Raw genomic sequence first — 22,218 nt, 5'->3', positions numbered from 1 at the left:
TTGATCGGTCTCCTTGGTCAAAGCTGGCAGTGTCTATACCTGGGAGGCCGTCACTGGTGGCAGTGGAGAGGGAGTCCATTGTGCCGTCATGGCTGTTGAGACGCTCCACGGATAGTGAGCAAGGGTGTGGGACATTGAAGAGGTCGACACAACGCCGGGTCAGGCAGACACAGGGTAGTGGGAGCCTGCCTGGAAGCCCGAGTCCCGCCTCTGCCTGCCATGACCTCTTCCTGGCGGGTGGCGTGGGGGACTTCTGCCCCCCGCCACCCCTCCCCCCACCCCGGGATTCTGACCGCTCTGCCAGTAGCTTCGGGAACCCGTCAAGAATTACCGATGGAGAGACACCTACTCTCCAGGCCCGCAGTTACAAAGGTCCTCCAGGGTTCGGTCTCTACTCCCAAGAGTATGATTGTTTCCGGAACCTTCTAAAGATCACCTGTCTTCACTTTGTTCTCGGCAAACAAAGCCCCTGGAGGCTGAGCGCACAACTCCCACGGGTGTGAGCTCCCGCAACAAAGCAGCCATTGTTCCCTCGTGCAGACCGTGCCAGGCTGGGTCCTGCGCAGGGGACGTGAGTCGGACCCTGGAATCCTGCCCGGCGGAGCCGTGCGAGTTGCCGTGGCCGGTTTGTCACCCCTGTGCCTGCCCACCCGAGGGGAGGTGGTGTCTCCAGGAGCTGTGAGGCTGTCCCTCTTCCGCCCCAGGGGCGTCTGGACCTGTCTCTTCTCCCAGAGTGACTGTGGTCCTAGGTCTCCCCCTCCCCCCCCAGTGGGATGACGTTCCCCGCCTTTGAGCGGGAGCCCCTGGCAGGGCTCACCTGCCTTCAGGAGCCCCTCCCCAGGCCCCCTGGAGCGAGGTGCACAGTCCGGGTGGGCCTGGGGTGCGGTGACCAGGGTCCCTTTGCTCCAGGCCGCCGCACACGCACGGGGGGCTCACTGTGGGCCCCAAGGCTACACCCGTCAGCAAACCCGCCCTTTTAAGCCAGCGGCATGTGCCCCATACAGCACAAACTGCAGTCCTTCTGTGATTTATAGTTTCGGGGAAGGTGGGTTTGGAAGCGGGAGCAGAGCTGGCCCCGAGCGCACGGCGGTCCGGTTTCTGCCGCGCACCGAGTGGCCCGTCACGAGGAGGAGCTCGGGGCCGGGCCGTGTCGTGCTTTCCTCGGGTATGCCCAGCGCCACCTCGGGGTTTGGCCCCGAGTCACTCCGTGGAGGCTGCCAGCCCACGTGTCCGTCACCGCCGCCCGTCTGAACGGGTCCACGGAGGCGCAGGGACTGGCCGCCTCCTGGCAGAAGCCGCGGGAAAGCGCGTCTCTCCTTTTCTGCTTCGTAGATGCTTCCATTTATTACGTAAGTGTGCCCGGGGGTTGGGGATCCCCCTGCCTGGCTCTCCGCAGCACTCTGGCCCTGAGTGGATCAGCTCTGTCAAGACTTGTCTCCCATCCAAACCAGATTCCTTTGCTGGGAATCCTTCCCCTCCCCTAGACATTCCCACCTTCTACTTAACTCTCACACGAAGCTCGGGAGTCCCAGGGCTCACTCCATGCCCTTCCCACACTCAGGGCCTCAGTTACCATGTCTGAGCGACGGATGGCCACAGCCACGGCCGCACCTCCAGCTCTGACCTCTGTCCCGGGGGCCGGAGTGCACCCCCCTGACACCTGCTCAGCTGAAAGGTCACGCTGCCTGGAAGGGGTGCCGGGACCCTCCCTTCCTCTCTCTCCAACCCCCCACGCCTGGTCCCACTGCCGTTCCCCCTCTCAGCTAGTGGTTAGCTTTGAAAAAACAACTTTATTAAGGTACAATTTATTTAAAAAAAATTTTTTTTTTTAACGTTTATTTTTGGGACAGAGAGAGACAGAGCATGAATGGGGGAGGGGCAGAGAGAGAGGGAGACACAGAATCGGAAGCAGGCTCCAGGCTCTGAGCCATCAGCCCAGAGCCCGACGCGGGGCTCGAACTCATGGACCGCGAAATCGGGACCTGAGCTGAAGTCGGACGCTTAACCGACTGAGCCACCCAGATGCCCCTATTAAGGTACAATTTATAAGCCGTAAGAGGCACTCCTCTTAAGGATACCCACGCAGGGACGTTCAGGGAGTTTGCTGAGTCGTGCAGCTGTCACCGCCCTCTGCGTCGGGGATCTTCCCATTCACCGCCTGCCCGCAGCTCATCCTCGCCCACGTCCAGCCCCTGCATCCACTACCCTGCCTCGTGTCTTTGTGGTCGCCCTGTTGTGGGCATTCGGTGTTCATGGGGTCATGCAGGATGCGGATTCCGTGTCTGGTTTCTCTCATGCAGTGGAAGAGATTTGAGGCTCATCCACCTTGTCTCGTTTCTACTGGCAAGGAGCATTCCGTCGATGGACGGGCCACACCTTGTTGTCCACGTTTTGGCCGTGAACGTCTGATTCTGTCGTCCGAGCCAGCACGCAGGGGTCCATCCCCGCCGGACGCCTTACCAGTCCAATGCCGGGTCCTGTCCTGAGCCCTCTGGGTCCCTTGGACCCCGGCTATCCTGTCCACCTCCGTCACCCTGCCGTCTGTATCCCCGCCTTTCCCCCCCCGGCCCAGGAGAGCCCACCCAGCAGGAGACGCTCGTAGCGTAAACACAGTTCCACCGCGTCCTGTCGGTCTCCCCCAGGAGCTCTTAGGGTTTCAAGGATGAGGATCAAATGCTTACCCGGTGCGCCTCCCCGGCCCCCACCGATCCTCCATGAGGTGGCCCTGTGGCCCTTGCTTCCCCTGCGCCCCCAGCACAGCTGTGATTCCACAGGTACACGCTCACGTGACCCCGTGGCCAGCGTCTCTCTCCACCGGGGTTCCCGGTCTGTCTTGTGCGTCCTTGTGCCCCAGCGACTGGTGCGGCTGAATGAACACTGTCACTGAGAGAGTGAATGACATCATCTGAACCCTCGTCTCCGACCAGTGGAGGAGGGGACATCTGAGCAGAGCTGCCGTGGAGGGCTTGGTGCAGAGTGCATGACCTCGTTAATATTTGAGAAGGGGGATCTTGGCTTCTCTGGGTCGTGGGGTCCACGAGGAAGGAAGGAAGCAGAAGTGGGTAGGAGGCTCCTGCAAGAAGCCAGGGGGGCGTTGATGAAGGCGGAGACCCGCGCACAGGTTCCTGATGACAAAGTCGGTGGGATCGGAGGAGGTATGACTCTTGCAGGAGAGTGTGGTCTGGCCTTCCGAACGGTCCTTAATTGTGACGTATGTCAACAAGTTTTAAAATGTGATGCCTTTGGGGCGCCTGGGTGGCTCAGCCGGTTAAGCGTCCGACTTCGGCTCAGGTCACGATCTCACGGTCCTTGAGTTCGAGCCCCGCGTCCGGCTCTGGGCTTGACGGCTCAGAGCCTGGAGCCTGCTTCCGATTCTGTGTCTCCCTCTCTCTCTGCCCCTCCCCCGTTCATGCTGTCTCTCTCTGTCTCAAAAATAAATGTTAAAAAAAAAATAAAAATAAAAATAAAACGTGATGCCTGTGTTTCGGTAGTCTCTCAGTACAGGGGAGAAACAATATCTTGTAAAAATTGAGCTGGAATTCACCTTCTATACAGTTTGCCCATGAGAAGCATACGGTTCAACGGATTTTAGGAAATTCCCAGATGAATGTACATGTTGCTGCAGTTAATCTTGGAACAGTCTCATCACCCCGGAAGGAAACCCTCTGCCCCTCAGCAGTCAGCCCCCCTCCCCGTGCCACGCAGCCCCTGGCAACCACTCATCCGCTTTCCATCCTCTGGATTTGCCCCTTCTGCACATTCCCTCTCAGTGGAATCCCCCACTGTGTGGACTGGGAGACAGACCCATGGTTTCCTTAGCTGTCTGCTTCTCCTGTGGGAGGCAAGCCCAGCATCCCTCAAGTCTGCCCCTGAGACCAGTGCTTACCACATTGGTGCCTTGAAAGCCACCATTAAATGGCCTCACGTGTCATCGAGTAGCCCAGGCAACACGGAGGTGAAAAACTCTTGCATCCAAAAATGTGTTGGTCTTTCAGGCCGCCATTTTGATCCCGGATCTTCCTGTCTTGGAATGTATTCTTTCCTGCCCGCTCGTTTGCTGACCGAAAGGAAGTTTGTTTGGGATGATAGAGTTCATTAGAAAATCAGTTGTACCTGACCCTGGCTTGAGCACATTTTCTGCCCTGAAAGAAAAGTCAGGAGGATTCAGGGGGCCGATGGAGACGATGGCGATAATGTTCTCCCTTCAAGAATTTTGACACTATGCAGCGTGGCCCAGGGCTGACTCCCATCTCCGCCAAGGAGACCCCCAAGAGGCAGAGAGATGCCTTAGGTCTTTGTATGATGCTGTTTGTTTTTTTTAATATACAGAAAACTGAAAATACAGGACAATACAAAGAATGGTATCATAAATACCACTGTATCTATCTATTATGAATCGTTGACAGTGGTGAGCATTTTGTCACTTTTTAATCCTAGGATTAAAACGTTTGGCCCGATAAGGTCAAAGTCACCCTTAGTCCTCACGCCCAGCCCCCTCTCCTCGGCAGAAGCACTGTCTTAAATTCAGTGTGAATCCCTCTTGCTCGCTGCCTGTATGTATCAGTGATCGCTGTATAGTGTTGCGTCGTGTAAAAAAGAACATATGTACCCGGCATCATACTGGGCATGTCATTCGTAACTTATTTTTTCCACCTGGCAGGTATGTTTTTGAGATTTGGCTTTTATATTATCCATCCGTTATCCATTTATCCTTCCATCTCACCCTCCCTCTATCCCTCCCTCCCCCATCCATCCACCCCCCCATCCAACTACCCATCCCTCCCTCCCTCCCTTTACCCACCCACCCATCTCTCCATCTCTCAGTCTGTCTCTCCCTCCCTTTTTCATTACAGAAACCGATGGTCTGGATCTTTGATCTCTTCTTTGAGAGACCCTCCTGTGTCCTTTGTAGTCCCCATTTGGATCACTTTTGGGGGACGTGGAAGGCGTGGACTCTGGTTTTCTTGGTGGTTTCATTCATTGGTTGCTAAGGCCAAAGAGAGCCCCCCGCCCTTGCCCTGCCGCCGACTTCCCTCTGCCTCCATTTTCTCTGTGATGGCGGTGATGATCACCGACCTCCCTGTCCTTAAATGGAGTGGTTTACAGTTTACAGTTTTAATCAGGGAACTGGTGGGTTGTAAGTGGTTTAAAGCATGGCCAGGGCTCCAAGAGGAGGCCTTGATCATGGCAGGGCAGCTTGCTGAAGGCTGAGAGGGGCTTTACTTCCATTTCCATCATTAAAAAGACAAACAAAAATAAGACAACCCTCTTTAACCAGCATCGGTTTTGTGTTGTAAGGACTCCATGCTACGTCTCCTGTTAGGTAGTAGGGTAATGTTTATACGTGAGAGGTCAGCCTGGCTTGCCGGGGTCTCCGTAGCCTGTGTGACAAATGTCTGAGTTGCTGCGCCCTCCTGCTTAAGCTTTTCTCTCTGAGAAAGTACTGTTTGGGGAAGTGACTTTGGTCTGGAATGGTTACACATTCTGCAAAAAAAACCCTTGGCAAATCCCACATTGTGTTGGGAACGCTGTGGTTCCAAAGGCCACGCTGGTGAAGATTAGGACGTCTCCTCCTCCCCCGGTGTCCCAGGCTGATAAGAATTACCCAGAAGGTGGCCGTGCCAGGGCCGAACCGTCAATATTTAATTTCTTGCGTCAGATCCAAGAGCGAGGCGCTTTTCCAGCACCTTCTGTGGTCGGATCTCTGTGACTCGTCCTGCTGGGTCTGAGTCCTGCCCGCCCATTTTTGACCTTTCTCTTCCCACACCTCCTCCCTGGATGGACGGGGGCTCGTTCCCCACAGTGTCCGTGTGGCATCCACCGCCACCTCCCCGGCCCCTGCCCGTCTCCTGTCCACGTCACACCCCTGCCAGGGCAGCCCTCCCGGCCCATGGCTCCGTGTGCTGCCCGGACCCGGTGGGTCCGGCTCTGCCTCCGGGCCCGTGAGTTACAGCTGCACCTCTTACAGCTGTGTGGCTCTGGGAGCCGTTCTGAGTTTTCCCTGTTCCCCTCTGGACTCAGGAGCACTAGTCCCGGCCTCCGGAGCCCGTGAGAAGACATGTCAGCAGTTGCAACCATGTGGTCCCAACCCCAAACGTCCTGTCCCCCACTCCACTTCCGGGGGCCGCCTGACGATGGCCATCAGGAGAGAAGAATTAACTCCCTTCCCTGGAGACTTGGGCCACCCCCAGATTCTGAGCGGCGCCTCTCCGTTTACCGTCACCTTGACAATGGCGGAGGACCACCAGTTCGCCCCTTAAAAATCAGCCCCAGCCCGCGGTTCGCCCGTCGCTTCGACCGAGCACCAGGTGGTAGTTAGGCTTTTACCGTTTGAAAGGACTTATTCCGATTCGAAAAACGAATCCATGGCCACTTTATCCTTTATTAGCGTTCAGACATCCAGAAGCACCCTCATGACTCCTGGCCTTCCTTCAGCATCCACGCCCGAGGCTGTCCTCAGTCAAGGTCACCCAGCATTTCCTTTTCCCTCGGAATCCCTCATTTTAATCTTCATGCCTTAGCCGTGAGGGCAGTTGCCTGTTTGTCGCCACAGGTTCCAGCCTGAGAGGTCTTTGTGCACAGCAGGGAGCAGTGTTTCCTTTGGAAACTGCCCCGTCCCGGTTTGGGTTGCCTTGGCGTTGGCTGTATTTCCGAGGTGGGCAAATCTGCGGATTGCACGTGAACAGCCGTTATTAAAGGCGCAAACATGCCTGAGTGTCCCTTGAAATGGCCCCTGGCAAGTTCTGTGTGTTATGGCTCTCTTATTTCTTTATTTTTAACTTTTCTTTAATGTTTATTTTTGAGAGGGTGGGGAGGGGCGGAGGGAGAAGGAGACACAGAATCCGAAGCAGGCTCCGGGCTCCAAGCTGTCAGCACAGAGCCCCACGCGGGGCTCGAACCCACGAACTACAAGATCGTGACCTGAGCTGAAAGCTAGATGCTTGACTGACTGCGCCACCCAGGCGCCCCTTTTATGGCTCTTTTAAATTGCATCTCAAAGGGACTGATAATGACCTAAAGTGTGGCCCGGAGGAAGTCTTAAATTGTGAAATGCACTTCTTTGCAATGCGTGATGTGCTCAGAAGCCTGCATTTCTTTCAGAATATCCTGAGTTCTTGCTGGATGCTGTCTGTAGGTGCTCCAAGAGCTGGGCTATTTATCCTCCCTCGGGTCTGTGTGTCCAGCTCTGGGTCTCCACAGGGCGATCCAGGGACTGTCCCCTTGGCTTCACGACCCCCGAATGCTTTGGCATCCTCATTGTTTTTTTAACTCTTCCGGGTGGAAGTCAAGAGTGCGGTGGATTGAAGTGTCATCTGGAGAACACGAACGAACAGATGTGCTGCATGTAGTGGACCAAAGGTATCTGTGCCCTCCGACCTTGCTGTGTCGATGGTTCTTTACTTGACCTCCAGACCGGCCACTCTCTCAGTGTTTATTTTATGCAGTGTGATATTTGCCATTCTTTCAAGCTTTGTCTACCCCCTTCCCGACCTTTGTAAGACCTCACACAACGATGACTGCCATCATCCCCCTTGTACGGGACCCAGATCAGATGTGGAGAACGGTGTACTCTTTTCCATGAAATTCTCTTGCCGTGTTATTGCAAGTCAAAACAAGAGATGTCCACTTGGGCATTGGTGGGCACATGACGCCAGAGCACAAGGGTTTTGATCCTTCACGGATTGTGTGAGTTAGTTGACACCCCAGACGTGGCCCACACAGGCCTGTGGTCCTTAGTGTGAGGCAGAGACTTGGCCATGGTCACAGTGTTATGTGCTGAGTTGTCCCCCCCCCCCCCATCCCTCTGCAGAAGTTCTAACTCCTGGCATCTTTGAATGTGAGTATATTTGGAGGTGGGGTCTTTAAAGAGATGATTCATGTAAAATGAGGTCATAGGAGTGGGACCTAATCCAGTAGGAACCGTGTTTTAAAAAGGAGATCAGGACACAGACACACACAGCAGGACGACCCCGTGAGGACACAGGGGTAGGAGCCATCCACACGCAAGGAGAGAGGCCTCGGGAGGACCTGGCCTTGCCCACGCCTGGGCCTTGGACACCAGCCTCCAGGACTGGGGGACAGTGAATGTGTGTGATTTAAGCCCCCATCTGTGGCGTTTTGTCACGACAGCCCTAGGAACCTATACACCCAGCATACGTGGCAGACAGACTGGGTGTCTGCCTCTGTCTGTGTCCAAGTCCGTGTTCTTCCCTTTGTGTCCTGGTATTCTCGGTTGTGAGCCTCACATCTTGCAGAACGGCTACGACTCATGCTGACCAAGCAGGAGAGCAGGCGCTCTCACTCTCTTCATTTTAGACTTGAGTTTGGCCGTGAGCTTTACCAGTGGAAGGGTGGAGTTTCATACCGTCAACCACCCAGCCGACCACAGCTGTACTGCTCACAATTCTGCAAACACGGGTGCAGGTCTGCCCTCTCTGGATCTTTGCCGTATCTCAAGGAGATAATGTATTCCCGGTGTCCTGGGTGCAGAGCGAGCCCGTGGTCACAGCAGCTCCCGGCATCCATCCTCACTGTGGTCAAGACCAGACCCTACTCTGTGTTGGGCTATGTCACCCAGGAGCATTCCATTTCTGGAGGCTTGTGTTCAGTGCGGTTCGCTTCCATCAGTATTTACGGAGCTTCAGGTGTGGATGTGCCAAGAAATAGACACACAGCCTTGTTCTCACGGAGCAGTTCATAGTCTGGAGTAGGGAGGAACACTAATCAGTGGGGTGGGGGGGGGGCCCGTGCACAGGATTGAGGGGGGACATCTCAGATGTGGATGGTTTCCCTGTGTTCGAATGTGCCTCTCTCCACTGAGTCAAGGCCTCTTGGGGCTCAGAAGACCTGATGCTGGCCCCAGGAAACCCTAGGAGCTTCTGGGACGGACCCCTGAACTGAGGCTGATGTCGGTCACCGAGTCCTGCTCTCCCTGTTAGAGTTCGCGGTTCTCTGCCCTGTCAGCCCCACCTCCCTTCCCAAGCTACCACGAATGCTGTGCTCATCAGGCCTGAGGGAGAAGCCGCTGTGATTTGGGTCTTGGGGATGTCATTATATCCTCTTGCAGTTTTTTGGTATCTTAAGCCATGCAGCCCAGCCCAGACACTCTGGGAGGTTTCCAGGTGGCTCTGGACGTCTCGGCATTTGGAGTGTTGCACCAGGAGATCAAAGAGTGACGGTTACTGAAATGTCGTGAGGCAAAGTACATGCAGGATGGATGGAGAGGCCGTGACCACAGGCTGGACAAGAGGGAGCAGCGGTCAGCCGAGTAGCTTGGACTGTGGTCCGTGGGCAGTCAGATCAGCTCCCTGGGTTCTGTTCGGGACATTCGGTGGTCACCTCAACCTGGAGGGACGCTACAGAGGGTGAGTCCTGGGCCCTGTTGGGAGAGTGAGCATGATTTCAGCTGGCAGGCGAGGCAGGGAAGGGACGGTCAGCCGGAGGTGCAGGTGCACAGGGCACGTACACGGCCTGGCGTGCCAGGTAACCCCTCTCCTTCCATGCGTGGTGGGTGCTACCTATGTGCTCACACGCGGCTCCAGGAAAGCCCACCGTGTGGCCAGCTCAGAAGACACCAGACACGTCCCGCTGCCTTTCCTCACTTACCCCTCCTCAACTCCCGTCCTTCCCCAGCAGCCCATCAGACACAGCCCTGCTGCGAGGGCAGTCCTGGCGTGGGTAGTCCAGTCAATGAATGACAGCTGGGAGCCACGAAAACCACAGTGAGAAAACCAGCCCTAGGCCATATTGGAGGCAGTGAGAGACTCCACTCTCAGACAGGATGGAGAAGCTGAACATAAGTGCTCAAATGAGCCCCCCGTGGATGCCCCAAGGGAGGAGTAAGTAAGCTGTCTGGGAGGGCACGCACACCATGGACAGTGCCCGGGAACAAAAAGCCACGGGAGGGTCGGGGATGGGAATTTCAGGTCAAGGGCTCAGCACAGGATCAGCAGGGGACAAATCTGGGGGGCAGTGATGAGTCTGGCAGACGGAGCACGAAGACGGTTTCTACCTGAAGTGACCTTTCGTCACCCCTCTTACCACGTGATGCCCGATGAGGTGTTGAGAAAGATTGGTACCTGATTCCCGTCACCCTATAGCCCTGGGAGATGGGTATGCTTCATAATCTGTTACAGGTATTCTCAGGGTGAGCGATTTGCCAGAGGACTCATATAGCACAGGGGAGATTGCCAAGATAGCCTGGGTGTCAGGAATCCTAGGGCCCAGCTACTGCCATTCAAGGGTGGCTTAAGGGAACGCCTTTATTCCTCCGGCTTCTGTCTTCTGCATAAAGGATCGCGTACCAGTCCTGGGAAGGGCATGGGTGGGAGGACACAAGGTGACTGAGATGCGGGTCTTGCGCCTTAAGGAGCTCAGAGCCTGGAGATGACAATGATGGTGGTGGTGATCATGTTGATGGTGACGTTGAGACTGTAGTGGTCAACATTGATTGAATCCTAACACGTAGGAACTGTGTAACCGCACTTCCCTTCACCACAACCACGAGTGAGCAGAATTATCATTATTATTGTCGTAGATATAATTACGTGTAATCACATACTCCTACGTAATGAAAACAATCTGTACGACACGCTTACATGTAACAAATACGATGGTTACTGTTGATATAAAAACCATCACCATCATTATTATTCCCATTTCCCAGAAAACGAAGCTGAGTCTCAGATTCTCAAGTTCTAGGGCAAAGGACAACACGTAGGAGATTCTAAATCCTTTCTGTCAAAGGGAGAACGTCTAGCCTCTGAGGTGCCAATAGCTTTGCAAAATAGAGCGACAAAGTGCTGGGACACTGGTGCTGGGGGAGACGGTGAAACACGGCTGCGAGGAAGCGTGTTCTCCTTCCACCTGACGGCCGGGCCTTGGGCCGCACGCACAAAAGAAAGCCCTCGAAGGGCCACAAAGCCGTTCCGACGCAGATGATCGCCCAGTAGGAATCCCCTTCTGAAGGTAGACTTGGAACCAGCTCCTCAGCCCAGCAGTGGCGGGATGGTCGCTCTGACAGGGCTTGAATACAAAGGCGCACACTGGCCACGAGCCCAAGCACACCGTCCATTGCGCACACGGCGAGTTAGACACCAGCACGCAAACGGGTAACTTGAGGGTCAACTCTCTGTTGCCGACAACGCGATCCAACAGCCCAGCCCAGCCCGAACTGACCGCCGCCCACACCCTCCCAAATCTCAGTGGTGGGACCACCTCCCATTCCGGAATCCCCCGAGATGCTCCTTGACTCCTCCCTGGCCTGTACCTTCCAGGTCCGCCGAGGTTAATCTACAGCCTTGAGTGCTCGAGTCCCGGTCTGTGCCCCCACCCCTGCCCTGCGGGGTTTAAACCACAGACGTGTATCGTCTCTGGGTCCTGGGGGCTGGAGGCTGGGATCCGGGGGCAGCGGGGAGGGCTGGCTCCTCCCGAGGCTCGGAGGGAGAGTCTGGGCCACGCCTCTGCCCCGGCTGCTGGTGGCGATGCCTGGCGCTCCTTGGCTTGGAATGCACTGCTTCCGTCTCTGCCTCCGTCTTTGCGTGGCGCGTGCACGTTTGTGCCTAAATTTCCCTGTTCAGAGGGACACAGTGGATTGCGGCCCGCCCTACTCTGTTATGACCTCATCTTAACTCGATTACATCTGCCAAGACCTATTTCCAGATAAATCGCACGCACAGATAAAGGGGGTCAGGACGTCAGCATGCTTTGCGGGACACGTTCAACCCCGAACGGCCTGTATTATTTACATTCTGTCTGACCCTTACGAGCCCCTCGAGTTAGGTGGGTTCCGATTTTCACCCTGGGAACCGGGACTTCTGGGCCGGTGGGTTCGCCCAGGATCACAAAGGTAGTGTGGCCAGTTGGGTTGTAAGCCCAGGCCTTCCTGACTGCCAAGTTCCTGCTCCTTCTGGAAGTTTCTGAATTGGGTCTTCTTGGTGTTTCTTAGAGCAGGACGGTTCTTTGTTGTGCAGAACTGGCCCGCCCAGGTCATAGACTCCGCAACCCCGGCTCTGCCCAGAGTGGCAGTGGGTACTCTGTGATCACCTGCAAAGGCCCACGGGTCCCCTGGGAGCAGGTGCCAGCCCGTATTCCACTGGGTGCTCACCTGCTGGCCACAGTGCAGGGGCCCCAGGTCAGCCTGGGGTGCTGGCATCCAAGGGAACTTGGGTGTCTGTGTGGTTGGAACCAGAGGCCAATGGCGACTCCCGAAACAGGACTTGGCGTGTTTGTTATCTGTGGCCCCGCTCGGTCACGTCGGGCAGATCTAGTCTGTTGCGTCTCCAGATACTCCCGTCACCCAGTCAAGGCCGGCCGGGGCTGCGGCTGCAGTCATGAAGCGTCACCGAAGTGAACAGCCCGCCCCCACCCAGCCCGGTAGCCCCAAGGGAGCTCCGAGGTCACCCTTGAATTCAGCCATTGACAGTGGGGAGGGACGGACGGGTGAATCATGTGTAAGGGTCAGGTTTCCTGGCAGCGGGACCCTGGGCTGCCTGCTGAAGGTTCCTCATTGTTGAGTGGCGCAGGTTCTTCTTACCTGGCGGGGAGGTGCTTCCCGGAGGCCGAGGCACGGGACGATGCGGGGAGGGCCTCCGTGTCCTTGGGCACGCCCAACGCCCAGTAGAGAACCCGTCCCAGCCTCCTGTCCTTTTTGAAGGTTTTTTTTACAGTGACAAGGCCATCTCGAGCCCCGGCTGATGGCCGGTCAATAGAACATCATTTTAATTCAACAAAAATGAGAAGTCACGGGGTGCCTGGGTGGCTCAGTTGGTGAAACATCCAACTCTTAATATCAGCTCAGGTCACGATCTCGTGGTTCGTGGGATCGGGCCCCACCTCGGGCTCTGCACGGACAGCGCGGAGCCTGCTTGGGATTCTCTCTCTCCCTCTCCCTCCCTCTCTCTCCCTCCCTCCCCCTCCCTCTCTCTCCCTCCCTCCCTCCCTCCCTCCCTCTGCCCCTCCACTGCGTGTGCTCTCTCTCAAAAAAAAAAAAAAAAATTAAAAAAGTGGAAAAACAAAGTCTTTAAAAAAACGAGACGTCGTGGTTAGAAGCAGATGTGATGCTGCATTTGCTTTTCCTGGTTCGTTGGTGAATCTCCCAGAAGGGGGCCCGGGAGCATAACCTTTGGGTACTTAGTGGCACTGTTACACTTTTGCAAGGTGTGACTGATTTTTGCCACTCCTGGCAACCCATGGGACTTTTTTAAGTCCAACTGTGTTTCATCACGGCCTTCCTTTCTGGTTTGGGAGTGGCGGGGCTGGTCTGTCCACAGTCCGGTGGAGTGGCACGGCTGCTTGCCGTGGACTTTCCCACCAGAGAGGTTACGAGCCGAGGCCTCCATCCGTGTCGGAGATGACGTGCGGCCGACGTATGAGGCAAATCGTGCTATGCTCTGCTTGAGCTGCGGCTCTCAAAGCGTGTTCCCCGTCACCTTCACGCTCGTGACCAGTGCACGTGCTGCCTCAGACGCTCTGCTGGGTGGCCGGGGGGTCGACACGGTGTCCACAAGCGCTGGGGGTTTGAGAAGCCCCATGCGGGGGGGAGCTGCCCGAGGCAGTCGGCGTCGTTGACCAGAAAACCACGGCCGGTGCCAAGGGTCTGAGTCAAGGCCACAGAAGCCAGTGGCTCAGTCCTTGCTTTTCTCCTTCGGTGTTGACACCGTGTCTCCATCCGGGCGACAAGGGGGTCTGATTTCTCGTCCTGAAGCGTGGGGGCGGGGGTCCGCTGCTCAGAGAACTTCTGTGGAAACCCCTCTGACATCTCTGGCCACGTGCCGGGTGGGATGTGCCACTGATCAGGCGTCTTTGTCCTTCTCTGCAGAAGTGCCTTCGGTTTGACCCGGACGCGACCGTGTGGGTCGCGAAGCAGCGGATTCTGTGCTCCTTGAACCAGAGCCTGAAGGACGTCCTGAACTACGGGCTGTTCCAGCCTGCCAGCAACGGGCGCGACGGGAAGTTCCTGGACGAGGAGCGGCTTCTGCGCGAGTACCCGCAGCCCGCGGGCAAGGGCATCCCCTCCCTGGAGGTACCGGCGTCTGCCTCGCGGCCTGGATGCGGGGTGGGGGGGAGGACCTTCGCGGGACTCCAGATCTGACTTCAACTGGGCAGTGACCCCCAAGTTCAAGGTTCGTAGCGAGGTTGGGGTTGCACCTGATTTGGCGAAGCTCAGACGGCCGCACCAGGTTTGCTCCATTTGTTTTGAGAAATCTTGGGGTGAGCCAACCTTGGGTGCGACTCAGGGTCATGTGGCGGGGACCTGCGGGTCCTGGGGTGCAGAGTGGGGCCCGCTTCCGCCTCCCCGAGTCAGTCTCCCGTCCCTGGATGTGGGGTGGCCAGGGGCCATCCGGCTGTGATCAGAGGCAGGATTTCCTTCCTGCTTCTTGCCCAGGAATGACCAGTGGGCTCGGAGCTGCTGTCGGTCCGGGCTGCCTCGTGAAGGGTCAGTGCGCAACCTGGGCCACACGCAGTGTGCCACCGGCCCCTGCCGCTCAGACCCCCGGCTTTACACGCGGTATGTCCACGTGACGTATTAAGGCACTTCTGCAAGTCGCTGGCAAGTGGTCATTTCTCCCGTTGCTGTTGTCGAGTCATGAGGCTCATTTCGGCCTCCTCAAACAGCGGGGGGCTGCACGTGGGGAATCGTCACCGGCCCGTGAGCAAGCTGAGTGGGCTTTGCCATATTCTCAGCGACGAGATCACCCTGGACTCAGAGAGGTCATGGACCGAGGCCGGACCGAATCTGCACGTTTCTGGGCTTGATAGAGACTTTGAGGCTGAGGTTATCGGGACCCCCATTTGGATGGAACATGTGTCAGACCAGAGGGAAGGGTTCAGTGGAGGAAAAGATGGGGTGCCACTTGGCATCCTGTGGTTCACTGTTCCGACCTCAGTTTGCTTCTCCATAAAATGGGTATCCGTTGCCAAAAAAAAAAAAAAATTCCTGCGTCGGGGGCTGTTAAGCACCAGACACTTCCTAGGCGTGCTCGCCGTGCACAGGACTGTCAAGGTCGGGTGTGCCGGAGCTCACGCTTGAGTGGCAGGTGACAGACCGGGAACAGGAAACGGGCGATTCATTTTGGGGACTGATCATTTCCACATTGGGAGTAAAACCTGGCGAGAAGACCAGGACGTCCAGAACCCACTCTTGATCAGAGGGTGCCTCCGGCCGGTCCCCCACCCACCGAGAACCAAAGGAGAGGGTGTGGGGACACCCTGTAAGCTGGGCAGGGCAGTGCCGTGGACTCCAGAAGGGACACACTCGCCTTCCTTCCCACGTCCTGTCCAGGGACTTGTGTCAAGGGGCTGAGGGGGGTGGTTTGTGGGGGGGGGCGCCTCTGTTCCCGCGTGTGTGTCACCCCACACGGGGCTCGGTTTGTTCCTGGTAGCTGTGTGGCCTGGACCTGCCACCCAGCCTCTCTGGGCCTCGGGTTCCCGGCTTTGAAGTTGAGGGGATGTTACTCCCGCCTTCCTGGGGGGCCGTGAGGCTCAAGGGAGAGTGTCCATGGGCTGCTGGCGATCTGCTACAAACGGGGGAGGGACTGTACTTCTCTTTACTCGTCTCCTCGGGCCTCCATCCCACCAGGTGATCCGCTGGGCGGAGGGAGACGGGCCTGGCCTCCCACCGGTCGGGGCGGCCGTGGCCGTGAGCTCTTTGCCCCTGAGAATTTTGGTAGAATGTGGTTGGCTGCGTGTGAAGCACTGAGAAAAGAGCAGGGAAAGGGTTTGTGTTGGGAGCTGTGTCCCCGTCGCCACAGGCTAGACACGAGGGTGCCTCGGGAAGCGGTCCTCCTCCTCTGAGCACTTCCTGTCCCACCAGGGGACGTTCGTGGCCCCAGCGTCTTTTTATACCCCGAAGGAGTCCCGGTGACTCGGATTCCCTTAGAGGCGTCAGTCAGTGAGCCCCCACCTCTCCTGACGTCACCCCTCGTGGCTCCCGAAACCTCGGAGGTCTGACGGGTACAGACCAGGTGTTCGAGGGGCTCATGCAGCCCAGGGCGCGGGGCACACGAGCACGCGGTCCTGCTCGAGTCTAGAACCGGGAGAAGAAGTCCTAAACCAGGTCTGGGGCCCCTGCTGCCGGTCCAGCCAGGGGAGACAGATGCCTGCGGCTTGTGGCCAGCGCCCGTGGTCCCGGAACTTTCCACCAAACTTCCTGGCTTCACCACAGGCTTGTTTTGACACTTGACAGAAAGCCCGGTTTCAGTCTGTGCGACAGGAATTTTGTCAGTTCGGACCCTGTGTGTGCAGTTAGGGTCGGTGCCAGGATGGGCCCCCCGCCCCCGCTGCCCCGCTGCCCCGCTGCCCCACACCGTCCTTCCTCCCCCACCCCCCACCCCCCACCCGTGCTCGTGAAACCCCCGGGCTGTGGCGGAATCCAGGGAGGTGTGGGGCGCATCTGGCCAGAGCCGGTCCGGGCCAGGATGCCCACGTGCCGTCCTCGGGTGTCCCCACCGACAGATCGGGAACCGGAGTCTGAGACGGGAAAGCGTCTGCCCCGGGCTGACGGGACGTCGGTGGGGCTGGAACCTAACAGGTGTCCTGGCCGGGAATCTTCCCGCAAACCGCGGGTGCCCTCCCCAACCTTCAGTAGCGCCTCTGGCACATTTTATCTCCAAGGGGCCTCCGGGCGCGGCCTGAGGCAGAGGTGCTGGGGTTCAAGGCCGACTGGCACCCGCACGTTGTTCTTGGGCACTTCCGACACGTCGGAGGAAAACGTGTGGTTTCCAGTTTGGGGGCGGGGTGGGGGGGTGCATGTTTGCAGGGAGAGCCCGGGCAAGGCTTGAGGCACGGGGGACGCTGGCTTCGCCGGGCCGGGCTTCTCACGCACGTTGGTGGGGGAGGACGTCAAAGAAACATCCTGATTTGTCCACGGGGCCACACGCACAGCCATGAGGACCACGATCACCACTAACGCAGAGGACCGCCTGCGTGGCTTCTCTGTGGGAGGATACGCCTCCTTCGTCCCTTTGGGTGGCTCTCCTTTTCCGTGGCTTTTCAGCCCCGCGGCTGCGGATCCCCGCAGGTGTCATTCTTGTGATGTCAGGGGTCTGTGGGATGACTGTGCTTAGTTTCCCTGGGAGAGTTGGCGGTGGGGCCCCTGCCTTCCGCGAGGCGGCCTTTGAACACCATGTAACGTACTCACGTGTTTTCTTTCTTCCTGTCTCTGTCTCTGTGCCAGTTTCGATACAAGAAGCGGGTGTATAAGCAATCCAGCCTGGACGAGAAACAGTTGGCCAAGCTGCACACAAAGGTAGGCGGGGACGGCTGCCATTTCCACACCCGGCCTCGTGTCTCTTACGTGGCATCGCCGTCTCCACGGATCAGAGGGCCACGAGGTTTCCTCGAAGGCGGGACCCCGCCGCAGGGTGGGTCCGGACTTGTGCCCTCGGGGGCAAGGTGCATGCACCTGCGTGTCCTCCGCTGGCGTGGCCCCCGTGGGCCTGACCAAACCACACAAATGATCACGCCTTCCTGGTGCCCGGAAGGGCGTCCGCCCACCAGAGCCCCTGGACGTGGCTCTCCTCTCCTCCTGTGTGACGAAAGCATGCTGGTGGCAACTTGTGGATCGACTGGCATCAGAGGGGACGCTGCTGTGGGCACGCCCCCCTGGGCGTTTCTGGGAGGAGGGGTAGCCGTTCTCTCTGAGCCACCGCTGGCGACAGGGAGGACAGCACTGAGCACAGAGTCAGCGAAAGAGCTGTTCGCATAAACCGCCCGGCGGTGAGACCTGCACGTGGCCGGCAGGGTTGAGACAGAGAGCCGCGGGCTGCGGTCTGTGAGGGCTGGCTTGCTGGCGGGGCTCCCGCCCTTGGTCGGGGACGCCGTGCGTGTCCAGGGGCTGCTGGGGCTGGAGCGCGTGGCCGCATCTGCCTTAGTGCCGGAAAGGATGTGTGATTTCTGAGGATGCCCGAGGACGTGAGCCCAGGGAGGGCCAGCATCGGGAAGCCGCCTGGACCCTGCCCCTCGCCTGTCCCGGTGCCGTCCAGGCGAGCTCGCGGAGGGCGTTCTCAGCCAGCGGCTTCCCCTGGCTTTTGTTCTGTCCCCGATTTGTGCCACGGTAGACGCGTGGATTTTACCGTGCTCAGTGGTTACGGTACGCCGTTATTTCTTTCCGTGCTCAAGTTGCCAGGTGTGGCTGGCTCTCTGCCCTCTGGCATGTCCCCGCCGTCCTGAGTGCTGACAACTTTGTGGCCCAACTAATGTTCCTGGCCCTCGTGCACATTCCTTGCCCAGCCTTGGAATCTGCCGGGGTGGCCGCGTTTAGACCCCAAGGTCTGGAGGAAGCTTCTGGCTGCTCTGACTACCTTCTGAAGTGTAGATAAGAACGTGCTTTCGGATTAATAAGGACGTCGGTTAGTAAATAGCAGTGAAAGCGTTACGTGATACCTAGCGTCTCTTGTGTCACTGGGCATCTGTTAATTCTGGCCGTGGAATGTACAGAAAACATTCGGGCGGAGAACCAGCCTGTGTCAGCGGGCCGGAGGTCCCGGAGCCCTCGCTGCTGCCCCTGCGGTGTGTGTGGGGAGCCCTGTGCAGGGGGCTGCAGAATCGGGCCAGCGGCAAGGGTTGGTGGCTTCAGGTGGAGGCAGACAGGATACCGTGGTCATCGTCGGGTAGCCCGGGGGCCGTCTGCTCCCTGTTGCAGACGGGGCCGGGCAAAGCTGGGGAGACATCCCTCCCCGCCACGGCTGACCCACGGATCATTTTGACCTCCCGAAAAGTGAATGTCGCTCCTCACCTTGAATCGCTCTGTGCCCAGGCGTCCCTGTTTCCATCCACGTAGTCACGGGGTCCACCCAAAAGTGGATTAGCCCAGCAGGAGGCTGCCCTGTCCGCTCTCCGTCGCAGCTGCTGCTTTCGAGACTAGAGAACACGAACACCAGTCCTTGGGCCTCACTCCCCAGAGGTGGAGTCTGATGGCCTGGGTGGACCCGGGAAACTAGTTTTTCAAAGGGGTCCGGCTGGTTTGTCCTTTCAAAAGCAAAGGAAAGTCCTGTGGCTCTTGGCGACAGTGAAAGGCTGAAAGGCGAGAGATTTCTGAAACCTGCATCCAGGGCGGCCTGGTTGCATCTGCCGCGTGCTGGGCTTCCAGACGCCCAGCCGCTGCCTGGTGGGTCCACAGCGCCCGGCGGGGGGCAGGGGTGGGGGCAGGGGCGGGGGCGGCTCCCTCTCCACGGTGGAAGCCAGGGCACACCCTGTAAGGAACCTTCCCGGCGACCCGTTAGGACATTTCTGTCTTTTTGTTTTTCTCTTTAGACCAATCTGAAAAAGTTCACGGACCACATTCAGCACCGCTCAGTGGAAAAGATCACCAAGATGCTGGAACGTGGCTTGGATCCGAACTTCCATGACCCGGACACCGGAGGTAGGTCCCGGGTGGGGGGGACGTCAGTGCGCCTCGCTGGAGCGCGGGTTGAGTCCGGAGAGGTGCTTCTGTTGGCACTCTGCACACGCGTGTGCAACACTGACACTTCATTGGTTCTTGAAAGGGCTTTGTCACTCCTGCGTGAGTCGCGGGCGAGGGGGGCTGAGCCGGGCAGCCGGCCCGGCACCTGGCACGCGGTCGGCGCTCATCCACAGCTGCCGAACGAGCGAACGGATGAAGGAGGGAACGGATGGCAAGGCGTACGAGCTGTTGTGCACCCCCCGTGGGACACTCGCCGACACGCGCACGTCTTCCTAACCTCCTTCCACGTGTGGGCCGCTGGTCGTTCTCGGGTCAGAATCACAGGGGTCCCCAACCTCGGCCCCCGTGACGTCTTCTTTTTTAAACACTGCCTCTTCTTTAGTCTCATCCCCCTCCCCGGTCTTACCGAGATGTAGTTGACCTGTAACGTCCTGTTGGCTTCGGGCTGCAGCGTAACCAGCCGATACGTGTACGTGCACCTTGGGAACTGAGCCCGTAAGCCTGGTTAACATCCCTTCAGCGACTCGCACATGTGCCTTAAGGTGACGTTAGCTCTCGTCCCCGGGCCGCACCGACGTCCCCAGGTCTCACCTGTCTTGTGACTGGAGGTTGGTGTCTTTGACCACCCACACCCTCCATCTGCTCTCTTTAGGGAGTCGGTGTTTTTAGATTCGGCGCGTTGGCTCACACGGCATCTGTCTGCCTGGCTGAGGTTGCGCCGGGCCCTCCGGGTCCATCCGTGTTGTCAGAAGGGTGGGGCTTCCTTCCTTTTTATGGTGGAACGCTGCTCCGCGGTGGGGCCGGGCGCTTGTTTGTGGGGGGAGGCGTCTGTGTTGTGGGGTGTTCACAGCACCGCTGGCCGCCCCCCCCAGGCACCAGTGGCACCCCCAGGTGTGACGACCAGACTGTCTGCAGACATTGCCCAAGGTCCCCTGGGGCGGAGCGCAGTCACCCGGGGGAGGGTGTCCCCTGCCGGGAGGCACGCCAAGCCGGGATGGCCAGGAGGACTCAGATAGGCTCTGTGGCAGCTGGAGTGTTTGTCCCTGCAGGTTGGTCACCTCGGGCGGGAGAGCGCTCCTCCTGCACTCAGCCAGTAGGGCCCCCGCTTCCCCTCCTCTGGGGACTGGCCAGCCCTCTGTCCGGGCCACCGTCACTTAAATGTGTCCCACCGCTCTGGGCCGTTACTGGGCCCACAGCAGATGCGTATGTCAGCTCAAGAATGGAGACTTCTCGTCATCTCAGGGGCTCCTCTGACCCCCTCGAGCTGGGACAGGACCCCCACCTCGTGCCTGTCCAGCCAAACGTGTCCCCAACCCCCCCGCCCAGCTCAAGCTGCTGTGGCATGATCACCATTGACTTGTGTGTCTCCTAAATTTAACTTCTGACCACAGCTTCAGTGCCCGAGATGCCAGGAGATGGGACACGTGGCAGGGGGGCACAGAGGGCACACGTGGAGGGGACACAAGGGCACACATAGAGGGGACACAAGGACACACATGGAGGGGACAGAAGGCACATATGAGGGGACACGGAGCGCATGCATAGAGGGGACAGAAGGATGCACAGGGGACACAGAGCACGCATGAGGGGACACGGAAGGCACACTTGAGGGGACACACAGGGTACACATGGGGAGGACGTGTGTCTGTGGTGTCTGTGGTTCCTTCCTTGGGGCAGCCTTTGGCCTGGGCGTCCACCAGCCTGGCCTCTTCCGTGGCAGTTTCCAGATGAGTCCACGGGGCGGGGCCGGCAGTAGGGGGAGGTCGAGGGTCTGCTCTGGGCTGCCCTTCTTCCCGCACGACCCCCTCGCCCGGAAGCAGCAGTCGGCAGTGACGCTTCTTCCAAGGCAGACCCTCACCCGGCTTCCAGAACCACACAGCACAGAGCCCGGGTTGTCTCCAGACAGACGCCTGTGCCCTCTCCCGCGCCCTGCCTGGAGCTGGACGCTGCGGCCCGTCGGGGCCCATGTCTTCCTCTCGGGTGCCCCGTCTCCGCTCCGGCCGCTGCTTCGTGCCATCGAGCAGTGTGGGTTTGGTTTTGTTTTCTCGTCTGGACAGAGAAACAAGAGACTTGTTTTCAATTGTTCTCCCAGGGTGGCAGCCAGACGTGAATTGTCTGGGTCAGGATTTCTTTTCTTTTTTCTCTTAATTTTTTTTTAATGTTTATTTATTTTTGAGAGAGACAGAGGCAGAGCGTGAGCGGGGGAGGGGCAGGGAGAGAGGGAGACACAGAGTCCGAAGCAGGATCCAGGCTCCGAGCTGTCAGCACAGAGCCCGACGCGGGGCTGGAGCCCACGAACCGCGAGATCAAGACCCGAGCCGAAGTCGGACACTTAACCGACTGAGCCACCCAGGAGCCCCCTGGGTCAGGATTTCTCCTGGTGGTAGTTAATATTCTTCTGTTAAGCGGAATCTTCCCTGGTTTCTCTTCACCCGCTTTTTTTGCTTTTAAAATCAGCCGACGTTATTTGTTAATGGTTTACAGAAAAGTTAGTGGATAAAGTGGGAGTTCTGTGGTCCGATAACCACCAGCTTCCCGCGTTGGCGTGGCTGATGGTCACACCCCACGAGCTGGTTATTACTAATTAGAGTCCGCGGGCTACCCTGGGGGTCGCTGTTGGTCTTGCACATCCTGTGGGTTTTGACAGATGCCGTGACGTGTCTGTCCCTACGGTGATACACAGACTCGTTTCCCTGCCCAAGAGGCCCTCGGTGCTCCGTTCATTCACCCTCCGTCCCCGCCGACGCCCGGCAGACCCCAATGTCGTTACTGTGTCCGTGGTTTTGCTTTTTCCACGATGTTGTAGAGTCAGA

The 22,218-nt window shown here is 58.1% G+C and overlaps 1 protein-coding gene across 9 annotated transcripts in view; it reads left to right on the top strand.

Annotated features, from left to right (window-relative positions):
- The window catches only part of SHANK2 (SH3 and multiple ankyrin repeat domains 2), a 497,540-nt gene that overhangs the window by 76,059 nt on the left and 399,263 nt on the right, over positions 1 to 22,218 (top strand). For all 9 annotated transcript variants that reach the window (XM_058689981.1, XM_058689985.1, XM_058689980.1 and 6 more), the window contains exons 4-6: positions 13,820 to 14,023; positions 17,177 to 17,248; positions 19,255 to 19,363. In XM_058689981.1, the coding sequence (XP_058545964.1) occupies positions 13,820 to 14,023; positions 17,177 to 17,248; positions 19,255 to 19,363 (385 nt within the window). The remainder of the gene's footprint in view (positions 1 to 13,819; positions 14,024 to 17,176; positions 17,249 to 19,254; positions 19,364 to 22,218) is intronic.

Source organism: Neofelis nebulosa, chromosome 10 (genome assembly GCF_028018385.1).
Source record: "Neofelis nebulosa isolate mNeoNeb1 chromosome 10, mNeoNeb1.pri, whole genome shotgun sequence".
Lineage (NCBI taxonomy): Eukaryota > Metazoa > Chordata > Mammalia > Carnivora > Felidae > Neofelis > Neofelis nebulosa.
This window is presented reverse-complemented; position numbering and strand designations above follow the sequence as displayed.